The 12,006-nt window shown below is 39.7% G+C and overlaps 1 protein-coding gene across 1 annotated transcript in view; it reads right to left on the minus strand.

Annotated features, from left to right (window-relative positions):
- LOC108683385 (low-density lipoprotein receptor-related protein 2-like) overlaps positions 1-12,006 on the minus strand; it is a 30,473-nt gene that overhangs the window by 1,795 nt on the left and 16,672 nt on the right. Inside the window, exons 18-25 of the mRNA XM_018172699.1 lie at positions 11,623-11,760; positions 11,110-11,214; positions 10,326-10,463; positions 9,415-9,561; positions 4,798-4,902; positions 4,027-4,164; positions 3,521-3,625; positions 2,736-2,873 (exon numbers count right to left, since the gene is read on the minus strand). Of these exons, the coding sequence (XP_018028188.1) occupies positions 2,736-2,873; positions 3,521-3,625; positions 4,027-4,164; positions 4,798-4,902; positions 9,415-9,561; positions 10,326-10,463; positions 11,110-11,214; positions 11,623-11,760 (1,014 nt within the window). The remainder of the gene's footprint in view (positions 1-2,735; positions 2,874-3,520; positions 3,626-4,026; positions 4,165-4,797; positions 4,903-9,414; positions 9,562-10,325; positions 10,464-11,109; positions 11,215-11,622; positions 11,761-12,006) is intronic.

Consider the following 12,006-nt stretch of genomic DNA (forward strand, 5'->3'; position numbering starts at 1 on the left):
AAGGCAAGGTTATCACGAGCGAGTCATAAAAACTTACGGGGATTTGAGAGGTAATGGAAACGATAGATTCTATTGAGATATTAAAGACCGAGGTGATGATGAATTTTGCTGCATATGATGATGAATTACGAGAAGTTTGTTGAATAGTTCTGCGAGAACTAAATGATAAGGAAATGTTTAGGGAAACGATTCAGGCATGCCAGGAAGGGAACTCGTGTTGCCGGGGTGGCAGAGATATTGTTGAAATGATGAGACGCCGTTGAAAGGGCGGAGATTTGATGCGATAATGCGCGATTGATAGGCGCCACGATTTTTGATCGAGTGAAGGCTCTAGAAAATGCACACTGGTCAAGTTGAGGATATGTTGTAGGTAGGGATAGGTTTTTATTTTTTCTTTTTTTTTTAGTTCGCCAACCTGCCTGTCTGAATTCTTAAACAGGAGATACGCAGGAGACATTGTTATCGCTGCAACCCGTAAATTTTGAAACTCACGTAGTGCTTTAGTTCTGCGACAAATGAGTGTAAAATCCGGTGTTCGGAGTAATATGATTTAATAAAGTAAAAGGTGATAAAGATGTAAGAATTGAATAGGGAATGATATTAATGTGTTTGAGTTGTATGGATGATTCTTGTCTGTGCGAAGACTACTTAATAGAAATGTAACGTTGTTGTATCATGAGTTGATAGGAATAATTATTGTTTTAGGTGGATATTTTGTAGGATGTTTCATTTTTCATGTGTTTACGAAGGAATTTAGGGACCGTGAGATATTAGGCTAACGATTTGTATGTTGGAATAATGATCGTTTACTGATAATGTCAAGAAATAATTCATTTGTACGAATGGTGGTCACGAATAATTTAATTTTATCAATTGATTGCAATGTAAGTTTGTTCGGTTTCAACATTAACAAATATCACTAGGATAGAAAAAAAAGTCTTGAGCCTTTTTTTAGGGAAGTTAAATGGAAATGAATAAAGTAGGTAATATTGAACATAGGGAATATTGAACATGTATTATGCATAGATGTTAAGGATGCTAAGAATGCGGCGGCGCAGTTGTTTCGAGACCGTGGGAAACATTGAACGAGCGTTGCGAGGGAAATTCCATTCGAAGGAATGTAGCGTCAGTTCGAGGGTTAGGCTTAAGTGTGCGCGACACTAGCGTATATAAGGACCTTAGAATTCGCGCCAAGGGTTGTTGGTTCTAAGGAGTTGACCGTCGCGCACGTACGGTCTGCAGGCCGGCGGTGTTACCGTTTTCGAACATTGACGGTTGACGGTCGCAAGAAACCCAGACTTATCGAAGCAGCCAAGATTCCAGTGAGCGCGTCAAACATATACAATGGACGGCTACGACTTTAACATATTATACGGTCAACATCAACACTACGGCTGCGACTCAGTCGTGAGACAACGCGAGAGCCACGAGATGTACAACGATAATAACGCACGTCATCAGAAGATCTAAGTTTCGAGCTCTACACCAAGAATCATCAGTACGATACGGTCACGATTTCCATCAAGAAGAAGCGGTACGATTACATTCATCTTCAACCGCCGAAGCACCGCATTGAGCCGAAGTAACAACATCGACGATGAAGACTACGCCACTATTCTGAAGTACGGTCGTTGTAAAACAACCTACGGCCAGACTGGCCGTGTGGCATCTATATCAACGAGATACGACAGCTATGAAGAAACGGCAACTGTGAAGAGAGACGCGCGGTACAGCTGCAGTACGGCCACTTGAAATACGGCTGCAATGCGCGGTGACAACCGCGGTACGGTCGCTGAACACACGACCGTGACCGGGTGCGCGAGTTACGGTCGTTGACAACTGTCATACGCATTGGAACTGCAACGGATCACACGCTTTTTCCGGTAATATTAGATGATTTAATGATGTTAGCTTTGGACTTTTGATTGTGAACAGATTACATTTTTCATGTACTAGAGATTTTTGTTAACGTAGGATGTGAACTTGAATTTCTCAATTTAATATGAAATGTATCAGTGTTTCATTACACCCTCTCTTTGTACTATATTTTGCCGAACCTGTCCAAAAAGAGAACCTTATTCACGTGCCAATCAAGTGCCACTCGGCAAACCACCTGACAAAACGATAAGTAATGAATACCGGTATCTTGAACCTGAACGTAACGTAAAATTGGTGGAGTAATCACTCCGATTCTCCAACTTTAAATAATATGAGACGCTAAGAAACGTCTCTCTTTTATTATATATATTTTTTCCTATTTAATCAAGATCCTCATTAAAGAGATTCATCATGAACATTTATTTTTGTATATTATTCTTCATTCCCCAAATACCATTAATTACTCATGATAATAATAGGAACAATGTAGCACACTGAAGAGCAAACGAAAAACAAAATTTGTTTCAAAGAATCAACGAATTAATCTGAAGAGGTCTTTTCTTATCAAGTAAATTTTAGATGGAAAATGGAAACGTATAGTGTGACAATGTTAACAGTTGATGAGCCAAGCCCATAAAGCTAATTAAGACATAAAAGCCCAGTCGAAATTTTAGGATTCTGGTGAAGTGTTTCGACCAGAAGCGAGCAACACTGTCGTAAAACTCTAACTCAAATTTCAATGAATTGCTTCTCATAATGTATCAATCAAGTCATTATAAAAAGGTTTAAAAAGATCTTACAACATCAGAGTTGTTGTCCTAATTGCCCAATCATATTCACGAAGTTCTTTGACGTACTGGAGTTGGATGACGATGAGCCAGAACAGTCGCGCTCATCGCTGCTGTCGCCGCAATCGTTATCTCCGTCACATTGCCACGTCCTTTTAATGCAACGGCCTGTGTTCTCGCACTTGAACTTTTCCGGGGAGCACTCGCCTGTGGGGATTTAAAAACAAAATTTTTGTATCGATGCTATCAAACACTTGTTGCCGGTAGTGAGGAAAAAATGGCGAAGAGTCAAACATTACAACCGTCCACGCCAAAACTTTCGAGGTAATTAAAGTAAAAATTTAACAGTTTTTCAGGGTTCACTTGTTCATGTGGCATCTTTTTACCATGTAAAAAACTCAAACTATTCACAATACTAGAAAAATGAGAATGGAACACTATATAATTGTTACCCTGCCAAAGTGCCAACCAAAATCACAAAAATTTAGTTTTTCTAGTTGCAATGATACCTTTCGTTGGTCGTAGAATTTTCCACACTCTACCAGTAACAATGGAAATACCAAATTTGTGATAGTTCAACGTCTCTTAAATATTAATGTGGAGTTTTTGGATAGTTTATGGCTAAAACTACGCGGAACTTCACATAGTTATTAGGGTAGTGTTTGCCTATGCCTACACGGCTCCCGCATCTACACGAACTGCCATAATTTCCTACTAGGAAAAAAATCCGAAGCTCCGATAGTAATGGTGCTAAATTCTCAGACAGTAATATTTTTCAATTGCATATCATCTTTTATTAAATTTGAATGTGACACTTAAGAATTATGGGCATTCTGCACATCCACGTCACTCACAGTGCAGTTCATCGCTCCAGTCGGAGCAGTCGTTGGCGCCGTCACATTCGTAGCTTCCCGTGATGCAGCTGCCATTTGCGCAGGAATATTGGCCGCTGCTGCAGCCTACATCAAATAGACAACGATTTAAGATACCAGACGATTACGAATATCGGTTGCAGTGGCACTAAAATTTTTGCTAGTAAAATAATTCCAAAGAAGAAAAGATACTGTCATGTCTTACTAGCTCATGTTTGAAGTGATTTGACTTAAAGGAAAAAAAACAGCGTAAAAATGGGTGACTCAAACGTTAATTATTCGTATCTCATAATGTATATACAGTATTTGATCACGTCATCCTGAAAAAAGTCGAATAAGATGCATGCAGGCATAGTCGAACGTACCAGATGATATAAGCAACATAAGAACAACATTCAACAAAAAATATTTAACCCTATAAGAGAGCCTGCATAATTAGGGTTGTTATCTCAATGGCACGATATTAATAAGAAAGTTTTCTTACTTACCTGAACTGGACGGCGATGACCCAGAACAGTCGCGCTCGTCGCTGCTGTCGCCGCAGTCGTCATCGCCATCACATCGAAACGTTCCTCTGATGCAACGGCCGGTGTTCTCGCACTTGAACTGTCCCGAGGAACACGCGCCTGCAAGGAATTAAAACCAAAATTTTCGTAATGATGCAAGCAAACACTAGTTGCCAGCAGTGAGGAACTAATGGTGATGAGGAAAATGTTACCGACTACGTTGACACTTGCGAGTTAATTAAAATGAAAACATAACATTTTTTCAGGTTTCAATTATTCATGCGGCATCTTCTTACCTTGCAATGAACTCAAACTCCCCAAATTACTAAAAAATTAGAGGGGAATTTTTGATAATTGTTGCGATGCTAACGTGTCAAAGTCACAAAAAAATTAGCTTTTCTAGTTGCAACGAGACCCTTCGATGGTCGTGGAATTTTCCACTCTTCACCAGTAACAAAGAAAATATCAAATTTGTGATAGTTTAGCATCTCTAAAATACTACTATGAAGCATTTGGCTAGTCTATGGCCTAATTTACGCAGGACTACGCATCTAAAAGTTCCACAGATTCCTAGGTGGCTCCCGCATCTACACCAACTTCCCTAATTCCATACTTTGGGAAAAATTCTGGGGCTCCGATAGTAATGATGCTAAATTCTCGTGCAGTAAAATATTTCAATTGCATGCAATCTTTTATTAAATTTGAATGTGTCCCTTGTGAATTATTGGGATTATGTACATCCACGTCACTCACAGTGCCGTTCATCGCTCCAGTCGGAGCAATCGTTGTCGCCGTCGCATTCGTAGCGTCCTGCGATGCAGTTGCCATTTGCGCAGGAATATTGGTCGCTGCTGCAGCCTACATAGAATAGACAATGATTTAAGATACCAGATGATTACGAATATTTATTACATATTACGAAAATTAGAATTTAAGAATAATAACTTTAGTGCCGGATTATCAAAACTTATCTTTTTATGCATGCGTACAGGAAGATACGTGTTACGTAAGTACACCCTAATTTTGGCATTATCAAAACTCTCGTACCCAAGACTCATCTGTAAAGCTATTATCAAAACTATCTCCCTAACTGACCAATCAGAGGCTTTGAATTTGCTATTCTAGCTCCTGTCGACTCGCTGCGCAGTGCGCGTGGATAAAAGGAGACTGTGTCGTGTCAGCGGCATCTGCGTTGACTGACTAGGGAGCATATGGAGAAATTGAATAGAATAGAAGTGTCGGCATTGAAGAAATAGGCCCATGGTCTGTTGTCGATTCTTGAACATTTCGTGCCTTGATTCACAAGGGATCCAGCCTTTGGAACCCGATCTTTCCATAACTGACGATTATTGAGATAGCTGCTGGACTTATTGCCTGGGCAGAGATTAACGAAACTTCGCTAAGTACACGTAACTTTTTGTGCTTACGTTCAAAAAGTTACGTATTGCCTAAGTCAGTCAAAATTTGGCATTAACAAAACTGTCTTACGCAAGACTCATCTGAAAAGGTACTATCGAAACCATCCAACTAACTGACCAATCAGAGGCTTCGAATTTGCCATTCCTAGCTCCTGTAGACTCAGTGCGCAGTGCGCGTGGATGAAAGAAGGTTGTATTGTGTCAGCGTCATCTGCGTTGACTGACTAGGGAACATATGGAGAAATGAGTGAGACGTTGTCTAAATAGCAATGACAACGCCTTGATTGCAAATTTTTGCAATCAAGGCAAAAAATTAAATTTTTCCCATTCAAAATTTGAGGACTTTTAGAGAGCTACCTAGAATTTAGAACATTTTGTGAGTTGGAGTTCAACCATCAGCGGAGAAAGAAAGGAATTTGTGTACGTAGTTAGAAAAATGGTAGGCTTGTCAAACTCCACTTAGATTTGAATCAAAAAGTCATGAAGATATTATTTTAGTGAATGATCATAAAACTCTTAGATACGAATATCAAGATTTGCTTGCAAATTATAGCACAAAAGGAAAAGAAATTAGCTGGCATAACTTAATTGAAATTTTTTCTCAAAAAGCACCGTTTAGCACGATCATATATTATGCCTATGTTGAATTATTGACAAAATTCTATCACAATTCACCGTGTTGCGAGTAAATTAATAGTTTTATATTGCTTCGGCACACTCAAAACGTCTACGTAACTCCACTTACGACACCTCCGAGCAGGCGTAGAGCTACGTACGGCTTATTGTACGTAGCTTCCCGCGCAAATGTTTTGATAATACCACCGCTAGAGTTACTTCTTCATATCAGCAAGTCGCTACGTGTACTTAGAGATGTTTTGATAATCCGGCCCCTGGGGCCGTATTATCGAAACTTCGTAACTTTTTGTACTTCCGACAAAAAAGTTACGTGTTACGTAAGTACACCCTAATTTTGGCATTATCAAAACATTCGTACGTAAGACTTAGCTAATAGCGTACTATCAAAACCATCTGGCCAACTGACCAATCAGAGGCTTTGGATTTGTTTACATTTTGTGAACTTCGATGGCGGGAATCGATGCCTTCGATGGTATGACTATCGAATGCTGTCTATCGGTATTGCCCTTGTTGGCCCAGAAAAAGCCGTTCTAAAATAGTTGTGAAGTCTTTTTATTAAACAGCGTGAGTTGAAGAAGAAATCTGTGTACGGAGCTAAAAATTATGGTTGGCAGAGATATAAAGTACCGACTAGAAGGAATGAATTAATTGAATTTTTGAAAATGAATGAAAAAATTTGTGAAATTTTTTGAAAAAATGAATTGAATTTTTTTCCAATAGCACTGTTTAGCACGATCACATATTTTGATCGTGCTAATGTTGCACGATCAAGTAGTGGAGCCATCACAAGTAGAGCCATCATTCTATGCGTGTATAATCCGCGCTGTCGGATTATTGACAAAATTCTATCACAAGTCAAGGTGTTGCTACTTGCTAGTAAATCAATAGTTTCGTATCGCTTCAGCAGACACTCTAAACTTGTGCGGAACTCCACTTACGACATCTCCGAGCAGGCGCCCAGTTACGTTACTTATCTTCCCGCGCAAATGTTTGGATAATACCACCTCTAGAGTTACGTCGTCAAGTCAGCACTTACGCCACTCGCAAGTCGATTTTGCGTACTTCCGAAGTTTTGATAATACGGCCCCTGGTCCGTAAGTTGCAAGGCAGTTTAAGACTGAACATATGCTCGTGCATAGCTTCGTCTAGTCTGTTCTTGAAGGCGCTCATACCCGGAGTGTCAACGATGCTATCAGGGAGGCTGTTCCACATGTCGGTGACTCGAAGAGAAAAGAAATGTTGTCGCATGGATGTATTACTACGCAGTTTTTTTAGTTTATAGCCGTGGCTCCTGGTGTTGGTTCTTGTTTAAAATTCTAGTAATTATTCTGGGACCTTGGATAAGCCATACTTGTATGCTTCAATGAGGTCCCCACGCAAACGTGGATAACTGAGGCTTGGAAGCTTCATAATCTTTAATCTTTACTCATAAGACTTGCCTTTCAAGCCCGGAATTATTCTTGTTGAGCGTCTTTGAATAATCTCTATTAAATTTTGTCCTTTTCAAATTTCTGTGACCACACGACGTTTCCAAACTCTAGGATCGGGCGCACGACAGCAACAAACTACTGCTTCATCGCTTCTGCATCTAGGAACTCGAAAGAGCGTCTGATCAGTCCAAGTCGTTTATTGGCTTTATTAACTTGACCTTCAATATGCTTAGAAAATTTCAACTCATTGTCGATATTAACTACTAAATCTTTTTCCATTGTCGACTACCACATCATCACTCAGTCGTTGCAACCGTGTCTTCTCATACTGTAATCTTGCTGTTCATTATTCATGCCAAGGTGGATAACTTTTCATTTGTCAGCGTTAAAACGCAGCTGCCACTTATCAGCCCAGTCAACCAGCCGGTCAAGATCACCTTGCAACTGTACTTTTTGCGATGTATTCTTCACTGTATTTAAATTTTTGTGTCGTCAGCATACATCGAGCGAACGCTAGACACAGTTTGTGACAGATCGTTTATAAACACAACGAATAAAATAGGCCCGAGAACGCTTCCTTAATTGTGGCACGCCGCTGCGCACTGAAGCCCAGTCTGATACGGACCCATTAATACTGACACGTTGTTGCCTCTCTACTAGAAAATCTCTGATCCATTTGAGTACATTACTCTCAATTCCCAAAGACTTCAATTTACGCAACAGCCGCGCATGTCGTACACTGTACAATACCATGGCAAAATCGAAGTACGCTGCATCTACTGGCTCCCTTTCGTCCAGCAGGCGGGTCAATTCGTTTAGAGTAGACAAGAGGTTTGTGGTGCAGGATCTCCCGGCAATAAAGCCATGTTCACAGCCTGAGTGAGACGTTGTCCAAATGGCAATGACAACGCCTTGATTGCTATTTTTCGCAATCAAGGCGAAAAATTACATTATTCCTATTCAAAATTAGAGGACTTTTTAAAGAGCTACCTAGAATTTAGAACATTTTGTTAGTTGGAGTTGCGACTATCAGGGAAGAAAGAAAGGAATTTGTGTACGTAGCTAGAGAAATGGTCGGCTTGTCAACTTCAACGTAATTTTGAATCAAAAAGTCATGAAGATATTGTTTTAGTACATGATCATAAAACTCTTAGATATGAATGTCAACATTTGCTTGAAAGTTATAGCACAAAAGGAAAAGAAATTAGCTGGCATAAACTCAATTGAAATTTTTTTCCCGAAAACACCGTTCAGCACGATCACATATTATGCCTATGTTGAGTAATTGACTAAATTCTATCACAATTCACCATGTTGCAAGTAAATCAATAGTTTTATATTTCTTCGGCACACTCAAAACTTGTACGTAACTCCACCTACGACACCTCCAAGCAGGCGCAGAGCTACTTACGGCTTTCTTTACGTAGGTTCCCTTGCAAATGTTTTGATAATACCCCCGCTAGAGTTATGTCTTCATATCAACAATTACGCCACACGTAAGTCGCTACGTGTATTCAACGATGTTTTGATAATCCGGCCCCTGAAGAGTCGGTGAACCATGCTAATAGAGCTAATGAAGACATACTGCCATGTTAAAATCTTACTACCTCATGTTTGAAGTAATTCTACTTGAAGAGATATGACGCTGCCTCAAAATTGGTGACTCATGCGTTAATTATTTGCATCTCATAATGTATGTATTTGATCAAGTCATTCTGAAAAAAGTCTAATAAGATGCATGTAGGCATATATCCGTTGCACGCACCAGATGATATAAGCAACATATGCACAACATTTAACAAAACAAATTTAACCCATAAGAGAGCCTGCATAATTACGGTTGTTATTTTAAAGCACGATTTTAACAAGAAAGTTCTCTGACGTACTTGAGTTAGACGGCGATGACCCCGATGACCCCGAACAGTCGCGCTCGTCGCTGCCGTCGCCGCAGTCGTTATCGCCGTCACATCGCCACGTCCCTCTGATGCAACGGCCGGTGTTCTCGCACTTGAACTGTCCCGAGAAACACGCGCCTGCATCGGAGGAATTAAAACAAAAATAATTGCATTGCTGCTTGTGAACGTTTGTATGCGGTACTGAGAAGCAAATATCGGCGATTTGCACGTAAGGGTGGGAAATATATTTTTTTTCATCGGACGAAAAATCTCGAGACGCTGGAGTTTGGGTATTTGCGCAGGTAAAAAAGTTCAGGCAGCATCAACTTGGCTGTTAAATAGTATATTATTCTTATTAAAACGAGACCCTTTAAGGGTTAAAAAGTTTACAGAATTTTCCAAAATAAATATACGTATATGATGATCTAACGTCTCGAAAATTTTACTTTTCAGCTCCATCCACGAGCTGAATTTTTCATTTTTTTTTCTACTGAAAGTACCGCCATATAGCGGCCATTTATATGTCTTGTGATGCAGTTGCCGTTTGCGCAAGAGTATTGGTCGCTGCTACAGCCTACATCACGTAGAAATTAATTAAAGATACAAGATGACTGCTGGTACATTAAAAATTTCTCTAGTGTAACAATGTTAAGAGTAGGTAACCCATGAGAAAAAGGTAAAGAAAACATAAGGGTCGTGTAAAAATTTTGGGATTCTGTTTGAAGTGATTCGACCAGAAGATAGCAACTCTGTCACAAGATTAGAAACTCAAATTTGAGTGAATTGCATCTCAAAATGTATCAAATCAATGAAATCATTCTATTAAAGTTAAATAAGATCTTACACCAACAGATCTTGTTGTTCTAATAGACCAATCATATTCAGAAAGTTCTCTAACGTACTGGAGGTGGATGACGATGACCCAGAACAGTCGCGCTCGTCGCTGCTGTCGCCGCAGTCGTTATCGCCGTCACATCGCCACGTCCCTCTGATGCAACGGCCGGTGTTCTCGCACTTGAAATATTCCGAGGAACACGCGCCTGTAACGAATTAAAATTAAAGCTTTCGTGATGATGCAAGCAAAAACTTGTTGCCGGTAGTGAGGATTAAATGGTGAAGAGTAAAATGTTATTTCCTTCGACGGCGAAACTGGGGAATGAATTAGGATACAAATGTAAAAGATTTTCAGGTTTCATTCGTTCATGCGGCCTCTTCTTACATTGCAAAAAACTCAAACTTTTCATATATCCAAAAAAATGAGAGTGGAACTCTTGGTAATTGTTACCCTGCTAAAGTGCCAAAGTCACAAAAAAATTAGTTTTTTTAGTTGCAATGAGACCCTCAGACGGTCGTAGAATTTTTCACACTCCACCAGTAACAAGGGAAATACCAAATTTCTTATAGTTCAACGTCTCTAAAGTATTACTGTGTAGCTTTTGCCTATTTTATGGCCTAAACTACGCAGAACCACGCATAGTTATGAAGGTAGAGTTCCACTAATACCTACGCGGCTCCTGAGTCCACGTAAACTGTGCTAATATCCGCTTTAGGAAAAAAATTCGGGGCTCAAATAATAATGATGCCTATTTCTCATAACACCAATAATCTCAATCATACGTGGTCTTTTGTTAAATTTGAATGTGTCTATTATGCCTGTTTGGGATTAGGGACATTCACGTCACTCACAGTGCCGTTCATCGCTCCAGTCGTTACAATCGTTGTCGCCGTCGCATTCGTGGCTTGCTATGATGCATCTACCGTTTGCACAGGAATATTGTGCGCTGCTGCAACCTGCATCATATAGACAATTATTTAATGTATAAGATGATTTGGGACATAATGGTGCAGGTACATCAAAATTTTCGCTAGTATACCGAAGATTTCGCTAGTATACCGCTAGTATACTCCCATTCGAAGCCTTAGGCTTATGTTTAAAGTGATTCGACCCAAAGAGAAATAACACTAACTTAATATTGTTAACTCAAACTTAAACTAACAGCTTTTCATAATGTATTGATTTCATATAGTAATTCTGAAAATATTCGAATAATCAGCACCCAAGCCTATCCGTTGATCATACCAGGTGATCTAATTAGCTTAAGCTCAACGTTCAACAAAACATATTCTACTCTAATATTCTACACCATAAGATTTGTTATCTGGATAACACGATCTTAATAAGAAACTTCTTTCACGTACTTGAACTGGACGAAGATGACCCAGAACAGTCGCGCTCGTCGCTGCTGTCGCCGCAGTCGTTATCGCCGTCACATCGAAACGTTCCTCTGATGCAACGGCCGGTGTTCTCGCACTTGAACTGTTCCGAGGAACACTCGCCTACGCGAAGAAAATAAAATCAATTTTAGTGCAAAGGTTGGCTTATCATACATTCAATACAGCAGTTACAGTTCAAACTGAAATGAATATCCGTATTGCATAAACAGGCTTGTATGTTTCAGATGAACACTTCAGAGATGTGTTTGAATACGTCAGAGATGTGTACAATTTGATAAAAATCAAGTAGACTGAATTATTTCTATTTACAACGCCGATTCCAAAAAAATGCGAAAACCGAAAATTTTT

This window comes from Hyalella azteca, unplaced genomic scaffold (genome assembly GCF_000764305.2).
Source record: "Hyalella azteca isolate HAZT.00-mixed unplaced genomic scaffold, Hazt_2.0.2 contig16271, whole genome shotgun sequence".
Classification (NCBI taxonomy): domain Eukaryota; kingdom Metazoa; phylum Arthropoda; class Malacostraca; order Amphipoda; family Hyalellidae; genus Hyalella; species Hyalella azteca.